This window comes from Necator americanus, chromosome X (assembly GCF_031761385.1).
Source record: "Necator americanus strain Aroian chromosome X, whole genome shotgun sequence".
Lineage (NCBI taxonomy): Eukaryota > Metazoa > Nematoda > Chromadorea > Rhabditida > Ancylostomatidae > Necator > Necator americanus.
In genome coordinates, this window is record NC_087376.1 from 7,958,953 (window position 1) to 7,971,847 (window position 12,895).

The 12,895-nt window shown below is 40.9% G+C and overlaps 1 protein-coding gene across 4 annotated transcripts; it reads left to right on the forward strand.

Moving 5' to 3' along the window:
- Positions 1-861: 861 nt before the first annotated feature.
- RB195_021791 (uncharacterized protein) lies at positions 862-12,615 on the forward strand (the record flags this gene model as incomplete). 4 transcript variants are annotated; one of them, XM_064208689.1, is made up of 12 exons in its annotated part: positions 862-924; positions 996-1,137; positions 1,222-1,356; positions 2,686-2,819; positions 2,939-3,031; positions 3,783-3,872; positions 4,564-4,664; positions 5,733-5,825; positions 9,268-9,361; positions 9,419-9,671; positions 9,759-9,841; positions 12,511-12,615. In XM_064208689.1, 12 exons carry the CDS (start codon positions 862-864, stop codon positions 12,613-12,615), a joined length of 1,386 nt encoding a protein of 461 aa, XP_064064567.1. The 4 variants fall into 4 exon arrangements, with proteins under 4 accessions (XP_064064567.1, XP_064064568.1, XP_064064569.1 ...); XM_064208688.1 differs by lacking the exon at positions 9,759-9,841 and having other exon boundaries at positions 9,419-9,535; XM_064208686.1 differs by lacking the exons at positions 9,268-9,361; positions 9,419-9,671; positions 9,759-9,841; positions 12,511-12,615 and having other exon boundaries at positions 5,733-5,829.
- Positions 12,616-12,895: the final 280 nt, after the last annotated feature.

Genomic DNA, 12,895 nt, shown 5'->3' on the forward strand with positions numbered 1-12,895 from the left:
TACATGGACGTGGGCGACCTTGTACTTTATGCTGCGATGCAACCGAGACCCAAAAGGATTAATGGAAACGGTGCGATCGAAGCAAATTACACTTTATGTAGTTGCAATTATAATTGCAATTATAGTTGTTTGATGATCGACTGTAATTTTGTTCGTTGCAAATAACTGTTCATTTGCTGGCCTGCAACTGTTTTGTTCGAGCGGAAAGGTATCTGTGAGTTTTTGTAAGCAACGTCTTTCTGTGTTGATAGGTTTGGAAATGAGAAACATTCTGGTAATGATTCGTAGTGCATGTGATGCAATTTTTAATGTTATCCCACGCGTGAGCGAGTTAATTCAAATCGAATCTACTAATGGATATTCCATAAGAGATCGAACTTGTCCTGTGATTTACTAGACGTTCAGACCTCAAAAACAAACAAATGAATTAAAAAAAAAACTACTGGTTGTCAAAGAATGCTGCTTTTTTTCTGTAAAACATATCGATCTTACTTTCTTTGTAGTACATGGTCGAATAGAATTTGGCAGCCGAATAATTCGTCCTGGCGATTTCCAGGCTACGCTCCGATTCTCAACGTTTGGTGGTTTCGCGCCTTCATATTGATTTTTCCGTTTCGCTTGTTTTTATTGGCTTGCATCGCCTCGCCTCCGCAATTGCCTCAACATGGCTGTGTCGGTCATCCTTCAGGATTCTTCCCGCTACTCCGACCTATGGATGTTGTCCCAGTACAAGCGCGCAAAGATTATTGGCGCAACGCAATATTGATTGACGTGTACTCTCACTAATGAACCTCTTCGTTGTTAGTCGTCGTCGTTCCTCATTGTTGATGCTTTTTCTTGCAACGCTTTTTCAGTATTCTAATGGATTTTAACTTCAAAAAGATTGCCACTGAAGCCGGTGGATTTTTCAGTCGTGCAAAACAGGTGACCGTCTGCAGATTAACTTTTTTGGATCTCGAATGTACACACAATCACTTACGGAATTATTCTTGCAGTACACGGAGGAGACATTTCTAAAGGCCGAACGCACCGATCTTGATCCGCATTTTGAGAACTTACTACAAAGAGCGGATAAAACGGAAGAACACACTCGAAGGTTACTGTCATGCATAGAAAGCTACTTACAACCTAATCCAAGTAAGTTGTACTTAAAATCTTCTTTAGATGTGCATCGTTCACCATTTGCACATCCAGTCAAGCTTTCACCATCTCTATTTGCAGCCATACGGATGGAAGAGGTTTTCTACGAAAAATTGGAACTGAAGAAGGATCACGCTGGTCGACTCAATAATCTGGAGTTGATGGCGCAAGCGATGAGCGATGCTGGAGAAGAATTTGGCAGCACAACACCATATGGTTAGATCATTGCTTATAAGAATTTGTTAGTATTCAAGCTATCTTCCTATTCATTTTGAATTCTATTTGATTTTTAAGAAAAGTGTGATTTCTCTTTGCTTCAACAAACACATCTTATATTATCCAGGAACTTTTTTGTATCCAAAATCGATGTTCAAGTACTTCGTTTTCTATGCCTCAACTAAATTTGAGTTTATGAAGTTTAGGACGTTATCTTTTTCTTCCGAAACTCCAACTCTCTAACGAAGTCACCTTATTTATGCATGAAAACGCGTCGAAGACTTACTTCTCTATTAAATTTGTTTACAAGGTAATGATTTTTGAGAAAAACTTCGAAGTATGCGTTGATCTGCTTCAAACGTTTTTGTTTCAGCTAATTTTGAAGCATCTAATTGTAAGTGTTGCCAATTTCAGTTTCGCTGCTTCATGTTTCAATGTTGCCTTGAAGAAATTAGTTCAAAGCAGCGTTTGTTGTAGTAAAATTTATTAGTTTTCAATTTTTTCTTTGGAAGTTCTTGTTTCTCTTTGGATGTTGGGGCCGACTTTGCGCATTCATTTCAATATCTTTTCAAAAAAAAAATGTACGTAACAGATTGGTAGCTTGGTTTCGTTAATCTCCACCCACTTTAATTCTCTTTTGAAATGTTGCTAGGGAGCTGAGGATGTGGACATCTTACACGTTCATCACAACACAACAGTTTCGTACGCAGCACTGGTATAATTGTGTGGACAATTTAGCAATGCGGTGGATTTGCGACTAAGTGAATTTCGACTCGTTTGGAAGAATATGATGTCAAGCGAGAACTTTTGTTTTGCTCTAAACCTTAGTTGACGACAGTTTTCAATGCATAGAATTTGATAAAAGATGAATATTTGTCACTTCGACACTGCTCAGAATAGACTATAAACTTCATTGTTTGAGATTCACCGACTTTCTTCAGTAAATCGACAGCATATACAAATACCTATCGGTGATGTCTTTTAAATGTGTATAAATATAAATGTGATATAAAACAACATCAATATCTAGTGGCCAATAAGTTTTTTTCTTTTGAATGTCATTCAGTCTAGTGAGAGGAATTTGAGATTCTGGTTAGGGACGTAGACATGGCTGCAAGTAAGATGAATTGAAAATTAGACATTTCCACGGTTACGTCTGTGGATATACTTGAAAAAGTGGTGAATTAATTCATTGAATGTATGTAAAGCATTAATATGGTCTATGACCTTCTCCTGGTTAAATTTCCGGTGTACTAATCACAAATATGACTTTTCCTGTAATATTACGTCTCCATCTCTTAATTCCTTTCTTTACTGCACGAATTTAAGGAAGCGCACTAGTAAAAATAGCTCAAACCGAGCAAAAGCTGGGACAAGCTGAACGGGAATTCATGACTTCATCGGCTAGTCAGACTCTTCTTCCTATTCGTCGATTTCTTGAGGGCGACATGAAAACGATACAGGTACAACCAAATTCTTAGTTTATCTATGCTTTTATGCAGAATTGTTATGTTTGCATACATACACTTTACATATGTTTCGTTTGTCTTGGTTGTCTTGGTACATGGTTTCCAATTTCCAGAAAGAACGCAAAGTATTAAATAGCAAACGCTTGGACTTGGATGCTTGCAAAAGCAGACTCCGAAAAGCAAAGTCAGTGGAGAGTCAGGCAGCTGTGAGTGATTTCTTTTCGTTAAAGTGTTTTAGCGTCTTTTTCGCTAACGTCTCTTTTTTCCCACTAACAACTCTCTTACTTTTAGGCTAATAGTAGAACCACAGGAAATTTTTCCGTGGAACAGGTTTGATAACTGTTGTGTTGTATGCGTGAATGATTAATCGCTTTCCCCAATCTTTATTCGAAACTCCATTTATGCTTCAAGATTTTTTTGTGCTCTTTTTTTTTGTTTTTTCGTTATTTATTTTAAATTCCATCGAAGTTTCGATTCTTCGCAATACCTACAAATTGTGATTAGAAGTGAAAGCTCCGCCTTACAGCGATTATATACTTATTTTGGAGATAAAAAGTCAATGTTCTTTTACTCCTCTCTCCTCGGATGGTATCCTAATGAACTGATATTTTCTACGAAGAAGGCCATCTGTAATATCTTAGTACATAGTTACTCATATAAACGTAGATTTCGGTCCAAATTCAACATTGCAGATTACGTTGGCCAGCGGCTAGCGTGATGTGCATTTCATAAATATAAGATTTGTGCAATGCTTTTGAACCAAATCAGGTCACTTTGTGGCGATCCGGTTTATTCGGATGATCTTCTTTTGACTACTGCATTCAACGCCCTAACGATAACAGTTTCGAGAAATACAAACACGGTAAAATTACTGATTTCAAGCGACTGCTTATTGTTTTGTTTGTAATTTTATTTCCTAAATAGTTCCTGCACTCCGCTATTAATTTGTTATTGCAGGCTGAGGCCGACTTAAGGGTTGCACAAGCCGAGTTCGATAAGCAGGTTGAAATCACTAAACTCTTACTAGAGGGTATCCAGACAGCACACGTAAGTTCGTTATGCAAGATTATGTATCAAACACATATTGGTTGATTCAAAATCCACATCGCGCCTTTTCTGCCTTTTTTTCCTTCCGTTGCACTTTACAAATTGCTGCAGTGCATAGGAAGTATTCAGTTTTTGATATGCCATTCTTTCTTCTTATAGTTCTTTGGATGAAATTTGAGCGTTTTATGCTTTCTATCTAGAATTATGAATCATGCAGATTTTTTTTTCTGATTCTGCTTTATATGTCCAGTTTTTATGGAAGCACCTTACTTCGCTTATATTTTGGCGTGTCACGATGGTGAACTAAGAAATAAAATTTGAAGTTTCACAACACCTGACCATTTTCATATCGTACATGTATTAGAAGTTCTGTTTTCTCTGTAATAGTTTGACTCTGAAAAATCATACATTACTACAAGAACTGGAGGTTTGCTTCCATGACCAAAAAAGCCAATTTTTTTTCTTTACTTCCATTTCCTTGCAAACTTGAACTGCACTGCTCCGAGGTAATTTTACCAGTTGTCTTGCTTTGTTCGGCGTTATTGAACATTTTCAATAGGTGAAAGAATTGCATTGTGTTATTTCCGCTATTTTGCTCAGAATTACATCAATCTCTTTACGATAACATCTTGAACAGTGGGAGAGTATCATAATTTCGCCCATTCGCACGGGTGAATACTTGTTGTTTCAGAATAATCAGTTGAAATGCCTGCGAGATTTCGTAGATTTGCAAATGTCCTATTTCGCCCAAGCTCATCAAATGATGGCTGACCTTCAGCGGGAGCTCAGTGGGTTAGTGATTTTCTCCTTCTTTCTCCCTTTGAAATAATGTCTGAAGAGAATTCTCTGTTGATGGTTTCGTAAAATATGAGATCAGTGCAGCTGCATAGAAGTGAGCGCATATGTATAAATTGCAGTGAGCAAATTGATTTACTATTACCACTGCCTCTTTGTTAGCCCTTTTGAAGCGTGTGGATACATACCTGCTGATTATTTCTCTCATTTCCCTTTGTTACTCATAGTGCGTGATTGTCATTGTTTGGATGAATCACTGCTCAGTTAAAAGCACTCGTGATTACTAATGCACATCAACTAAGTTTTGCACATATCATTGATGCTAACGTTGACTACTTATGAAAGCTTTCAATGTCTCAAGTAGCGAAAGATGAAATAAAACTGAGTGGCTCCTTGTGAATTCGACAATTGTCGCATTTGAAATTGCATTTGACAGCTTAGGATTTGTAAAGCAGCTTGTCACAGGCTTATATTGAACTTAGCAGCTTCTAAGTATTGCGCTAAATCTCAAGAATTGATCAAAGTTTGTGATGGAGCATTCTATTGGGATGAATCCTTTTTTTCTCAATTTTTTTGACTTCGATACTGTTCTATGATAAGGATGGGTATTACACTATAATTTCAACGCATCATACCTTGATTAAACACGAACGAACATTAACCCCCGCACAAACATACATTTCCTTGATTTCTGGAGATTCGTTCGAAAATTTTTGTTAAGTGTGATCAATTCTCGTACATCTTTGTGTGAATTGGTGAATATTTGTGTGAACTAACCAGCTGTGCTTGCAAAAATGATCGCTATTTTATGGCAAAAGCTGCAATTTCGTTGAGTACTATATGTACTCATTGAATATGATCATTTGTGATATGGTTGCAAAATTAGGAACGCACCTTGTCTATTCCGTATTGCATTGTTTTTTTGTCTCGTTCCCTAATCGCATAGCAAAGTGAGAGTGCAACAGAAGCTGAATGATGCATTAGTGTTGTAGTTGTGACCAAAGATAGGAATAGATTGTGGTATGCTGGAACTGCAACAGTGTGTAGTCTAGTGTTGTGTTTTAGTTCGCTGAGTGAACCTCACATTGGACTTTTCGCGAAAGCTTCCCCAAATCCTGCACGGAATGGACCCGTTCTCACTCCCGGAGATGATCTCAAGTGACATTTTTACTGTTTGGTTCAACTTTTCCAAACTGTGTTCGTCGCGTAGGTTGTAACGTTCTTCTTAAACCTCCATCTTTCGTGTGCTGGAAACGCGATCTTATAGTCGATATTTGTGATCCTTTTGCCTCGTGAGCTCTGTTTAATATGTAAATAACTTGTTCAATTCTATTTTTTTTTCAGATTCTGAAACGTGTGTAGTTTTGTTGTGTTGTGTTGCTTTGTTCATTGGCCATCACGAGATTAGCTCCCTTGAGGAACGAGAAAACATATTTTACGTCCATAATTCATACGGCTGCAATCGCCTGTTGAAAGAAAGCATATTATCCCCTATAGTCATGTAGAACTGTGGAAAATAAACTAGAGTAGAATGTTGGGCATGCGAAATTCTATTAGGGTGAATTGCATTTAGTTGTGTTCTTAATTATTTATCCTTTTTCAAATAAATTATTGAGTTTTTGGGTCTATAGCAGCATCATGATGGATTTATGAAGCTAGTTTGTAGAACTTGTGGGTAATGTCCTTGTTAAAATTGCTGTCTCCTACTTTTTTATATAGAGATGGTGAAACTTAGTATGTTTACTATACAAAATGGTGATACGATCGTATTAATATGAAGAATTGCTGGCTTAGAAGAAAAAACTTAGGGTAATCATTCTAACTGACGTTCGTGAGGTACCTCTGCTATAAAAGTGCAAGTGAAATTTGCGTGCAACACTTAAATTCACATTCACTTGATGGAGTCATGTTGGTTTGTCGTGAAATGCACTTGTGCGCTTCGTGTCCTGGATTTTCGTGAATTAAATAGATCCGTTCCAAATCTTCTCCTTTTTTCCTTCTGAATCAGTTTACCAAAGAGGAAGTAGTGCGAGACTCTCGAGGAAATGTAGTTCCGTTCAAATGAGATGTTGTCATAATGGTTCTTACCCTCAAATTTCACATTTTCCTCATAATTTATTTCGTATGCTCAAGACATTCAATCACGAACGAGTCAAGTCAGTTTTGATTCACGACTTGAAAAGTAGACCAGCATTTGAGTCCTGGTTGTACTTGGTTGTTTTCTGCTGGGCATCAGGTGTTGAGATGTCCTGCATTGATATGTTGGCAGTCATGTCCTTGAATATGTTTACTGTTACATAGCTTTGAGCGTTTTTGGGTACACAACATATCACAGCAGATTTATGAAGAGCAATCCCCTAAGGATATCTTCGATATTTAAAAAAAATAGCAAAACAAGTATCAGTACAACGTCCGTGGTGGTAGTTAGCCCCAATCGTCTTTAGAAGGGTGAACGCTGCTGGGATCATACCGTCGGAAGGGGGAGTGTGTGCAGAAAGCAGGGGCAGAGCGTCTTTTGCTGCATACGCATTGCAACCGTACGGTTGAACATATTAGATTGGATTGTGTACACGTTATAATATCATCTAGGACGAGAGCGGGTTGAGCACAGTCGGCAAGAGGTCCGCTGTGACCGAACGGTCGATGGTTCGAAATACCCTGGAGCCAGCCATGCCCTTCATCGCTCCGAGGTCGATAGATTGGTACCAAACTTGTCCGGGAGGATAAAAAGACTGACTTGTTCTTCGGCTGGCACCGACAAGTGTAGAATATGTCATTAAAACTCAGAAATAGAAGTGGAAGTTACGATACTATCTTTCGAGTCCGAAATCATAGCGCGCAGAACACCAGAGACATTTTGGATAACCGCCAAAGGTTCAATAATAAACAGAAAGGATGAGCGCATTGCGATCACAAACGAACTAACTCCATATCAAGATCTGTGCGGGTTTTGATGCACGGGTCGGGCCAACAGGTCCCTATAAAAAAATCCTTGCGACTAGTAGTTGTGGTACGTGGTGGCCTGCTGCGTTACCAAATTTAGCAAATGAGGTAAGCATTAGTCGGTGTGTTGCTGTTGCAGTTTAGTTATCGTCTAAATGTTTCTGTAAGGTGATAAGGCGCTTGAGAGAATAAATCACTGATGGCTTTGATTCTTTTTAGGCGCTGAAGAAGGTGATAGCGCCGATACGTTAGCTGTTAATAAGGATCAATACCAATCTCGGCCACAGCTCAAGCGAATCAATATAAAAGCTACAAATTCCACATGCCAAGATCAAAGGACAGTCGAATATGGACAATGCTCTATCCTCCTCTTTTTCCTTTAGTAGCCTTCACCTACATGTTGTAGTTTCCCTGACTAATGCTTGGGTTTTAGTGCGCCGATTAACTTAGTTATTCACTTCCGGAAATAAAAGCGCGGTTGAGTCCATCCTACCTCCCAGTTACATTTTACACGACACTTTCTTCACGAAAAAGGAAAACGGGCAGGTAATAACATCTGTGAAAGACAGTCGTGTGCATGGATACCAAGAATCTGAGATGCGTTCGTAAAGAACGGAAACTGGTGTTGCACAAAGCCTCTCGAGTACGCCTAGATTATTCGAGAAATAATTAGAATAAATCAGAGTACGGCTGACTATAGCGTAGTGCAAAGAGACGCTGAAGCCTATGCTTGGTCAGTGCTTCTAAACCGGCCCAGATCAACTAGAACTTTCATGTCCACATTGTCATCAAATTAGTACCATACTTGTGTGAAAGACTTGGACACCATTTTTTTAATCTTGACTAGCCATTGCGATTCGAGATACGGGAAAGAGGCTTCCGCTATCAAGGACCGACGGTAAGTCTACTGAGGGTGGGCGGCACAAGTCGCTCTCACGAATCATGATCGCTATATGCTCGAGAACTTCTTTTAGACCCCATTTTGGTCAGATTCCTCGAAGAAGCCCGAGTATTTTTGGGTCTGTTTCCCCCGCTGCTCTGCTAGCTATTGTTAGGCCGCAGACGCGCCCATTAACCCTCGCAGTTCTGAAGTGAAGTCGAACCCATCAGCACCTGCCAAAAATACTGGTTAGTTTCTATCCTCCATATTCTATAGTTAGAAAAAAAACTTCGCGATCCATATGGTGCCGTTGTGGTTCCGACGAATCCAGAGCGGATGTACGCGCGATGGGACCCGTCCAACTCGGCGCAATTATGCTGAAAATTAGCCAAAATTTGGATGTAGAGGATACTCACGCAGTCATGGTCGAATGATTGAGAACAATTCTTCTTTGTACGTAACCCCTCACAATATGTTGCATGAATTAGGACGTTTTGTCCGGGCGTACTAACTTACAGCACTGTTGGGCATAAGCACACTGTCGGCGTCGAACGTGTAATATCGGCGTTACGTCTCCCGCGGTGTGGAGGGAACGACTGTCTGGTCTGGTCTCCATGACAGGGCTGAGCTACTAAGTAGCACATGACGTAGACTGTACGTCTACGTCATGTGTCGTCATGTGTCATTATGTCTGTCTTTAAACTCTCTTCGGACCTAAATCTCTTCATTCGGATGTCTGCATACACAACAGGCATCTCAACAACATCATTCCTTTAGGACTCTGACATTCCGAGGTTCATCCGCTGTACTGGTGACAACGAATGCGGGTTCGATTCCAACTCATGCAAACTCTACTACAGCTCCATCCAAGGTCGGTATTAAAGCTTCTCGTTTCGTAAAATTTTGTTTAAGGTTAGTGGATTTTCAGCCTGCTACGGGAACCGGCAAATCGTTCGACATTTCGGATGTTGGAACAAAACAAGCTCGAGTCATACTCGACTACGATGCAGTTCTTCCGCAGGAAATGAGCGTACGACAAAACGATGTAGAGTGCTTTTCATTTATTGCCGCTTTTCCGTATCTTCTCACTCATTCTTCGAAGACGCTCGATATACTTACAATTTGCTTGTTTACGTCTAAGGATCCAGTCGCGTATTCGGGTCAGAACCGCCTGAAGCTCGGTGCTGTTGTGTAAGCGGCTGGGTTCGATGCGGTGCGACTGAGCTGGTAATTGCAATCGTTGCGGAACTCTCGCCAGCCACGCACAGCTGCAGTTCGAGTTGCTCGCAAGCATCAGTTTAACCACGGCGCTACGAACGCAACTGTTTACGCAGCTTCAAGTCGTTTTGAGGTAACTATCACCAGTATCACCTGTGTTCCCTTTGTTCATCGGTCTCTAGCGGGCACCAGTAATATTACTGCTACCATTTGTCCTGATCGCGTGTAAGAGTTGTCTAGCGAATTTTTTTTTCTCGCGAGAGACTCGAATTTATTAGCATCGTATTTTTCTTTGAAGAACTTCGTTAAGAAGACTCCGACTGACCGTGGGGACTCGGGACTTTCTGTGGTGCGCTTGATGTCACGTGGTATCCAGTCGCTCACAGCTCTGGTCCAACGATTGTCGTTAAAACGGATCATCTGTTCTGCTGACGACGTTCGAAGACGCTGTTCACATTTTCCTCGTGCTTGGTACACGCCTAGGTTTTTCAAAGCAGGAGAAACGGTGATGTTGAATGTGTGAACACGGAGCTGGATGTTCTTAGTCCTCTTCACTACATCCTCATCCTCTTATATGTCCACAAGCCGCTCGTTTTCTCCTGCCCATCTCAGAGGTCATCCATCATGTTAAATTTCTGACCAAGATATACATAGCTGGTACATTCGGATATATACGTTGTGTTGACCGTGAATGGGACATCAGAAACGCATCCGTTTCTCATGATCATCATCTCATCTAGGTTCAGCTGAAGACCGATCTTTTTCACCTTTCATCAAATCCGACCAGCCTTCCGCATGACTGATGCTTTATGTTATCAGAACGATGTCATCAGCGAAACGAAGATGGTGTAAATGCCGTACGTCAACTTTCACTCCCATATTATCCCATTTCAATCCTTGCATCGTGTTCATGATAGTGGGGCTGAATGTTTTTGATGAGATTGCGTCACCCTGCCAAATCTCTGTCTTTATGTCAATTACGACATTATTACAGAATGGGGAAGTTGCTATACTACTCACGTAGTATCTTTATGGGTGGAGTAGAGATGCCTTTGTTGTCTAAGGTCTTCATCCGTTTCGTCTCATCTGAATCGAAGGCTTTCTTCAAGTCGATGAAGGTGAGACACAGCGGTGTCTTATACTCTCGCGATACCTCTGTGAGTTTTGAAAGGGTTAGTATATGGTCAGTCATGCTAAGCTTCAATACTCTGTTTGCTCGCATTGCCTCGTCCAATGCTCTTTCTATCCTTCTTAGGATTACTCCAATGAAGAGTTTGCAGATGACTAGATGATAAGTTCTTCAGTTGTACAGACTTGATTCTGTCGGGAGCGAGTGAAGTATGATTTTTTACCGACATGATAGCTTGACGGATTTCGGAAGTGGGGATCTCTGGAATGATTTGTTCATGTTCTTTCAGATAGTGAGGGGGCAAGTGGACGTGGCTGTATAAGAGATCTGAGTAGAAGTCGTAAATGACCTTCTTTATCCCTCTCGTCAATGCTGTAGTTGTTTCTTTTGGGTTCCGGAGAGCAGTCGCTTTTGTTTTGTGATTGGCAAAGTTCCGACGGGTGTAGCGAATGCTCTTACTCGCCTCTGTTGCTTCAGCCAATATTGGCACTCTTCTTCTTCGAAGTATTCTTTTATTGCTTATCTGCAAAGCCTCGCCAGCTCGGACGTAAGTTCATGGTTGCCTGCAAATCGTGCTGCTCCACGCTGACCTACTACTTCTAGAGTCTCCGTAGACAGGCTTCTCATAGTGGTTTCCAAAACCTTTTTCCTTCTCCGTACAGTCGTGGAGGAGATACTCTACAAGCCAATCATATTATGCCGATGTTGTCTTTGAAGGTTTCCTCCCAAAAGCCGACAAGCGAAGCTAGGAGCTCCCACTCCTTGATGGTTCTGGGAGTCCGCTTTGTGAACTACGCGGCTTTCTCTCCTTTCCGTGCGAAAGGAAATCTTTTTCGGAGAAGGCGATAGTCCGATCTCATATAGAACTATGGCACAACAGCGACATCCGACAGCGATGGTTTTAGTAGCCATGATGAACTCAGAAAGCCTCTCTCCTTCTTCTTTGCAAGATATGGGTCCCGATGTGAAAACTGCGACTTATTCCTCTTCGTAGATCTTCTTCTCATCTGTAAGCATCGGTTGATTGTTCGAAAGTGTCGATGTTCATTGTCATACTCGTGTTGACGAGGGCACCAACTCCACCAAATCCTTCTGTCGCATTTTCATAAGAACAGTTTTCGTCCAGTGTCATATACGGCGTTCAGGAGGTGTCGTCGTTTCGGTCATTCCGATGACGTCGTACTTAATCATCCTAGCTTCCATCATCAGATCATCAATGGTCACTTCTGATGCAAGCGTACGTGCGTTGTAAGTACAGATCGTTATCTTCGTCCTTTTTCGTTTCGGTAGCCTAGGGTATCTTCATCCTAAGGTATCCTAAGGATTCAGGTATCTGAATCCTACAACCCTGTCCTTGATGCTACCTTACTAGGCTTTCCTACGGTATCAGGAGATTCTTTCTTATTACTGTGTCGTGTATTTAATTGTGAAACGTAAGGACAGATTGCCGGCCCATGGTCCCATAAGTTTTGGAAGAACGTGGCGTTCTCCTGGAATGGACAGGTGGAGCTTATTTGTTGGCAACTCTTGATTGCAGGCCTTTGGCCGGACCGACGTGCGGTATTTAACACTATTATGGGTCGACTCTACAACAGCAGAAACGAAGAGTCCACCCCTTGATCCACCTGCGTCTCAGCACAGGCACAAGGTCGCAGCATAAGTATATTATTCAGGTACTGATCGTCTACCGCTTGCCAGGATTGGATCCAGACTATGTAATGGCAGAAAAGGGCGGAGTGCGAGGTCGAGTGCCAATCTCATTTCTTGAGTTAATATAGAACTAATTATGTTGAGTGATGATGCCAACGGTTGTGCTAAAATTTGCTCTCTATAAGACTTCTAATAATTGTAGCAACAATAATTTTTTACATGGTATTTATTTATTGTTGTGCTGAACTTAATCGTGTTCGCTTACTTCTACATTATTTCTGACATGTGTAGATGTCAGCTAGTGAATAATAATAATTGAATAGAAGAGCATCGGTGGTGTTGTGGAAGTTTCTTCTAAAAGTTCAGGAGCTGTAGTGCTTCAATTGATTTTTAACTTTAGATTAGCAA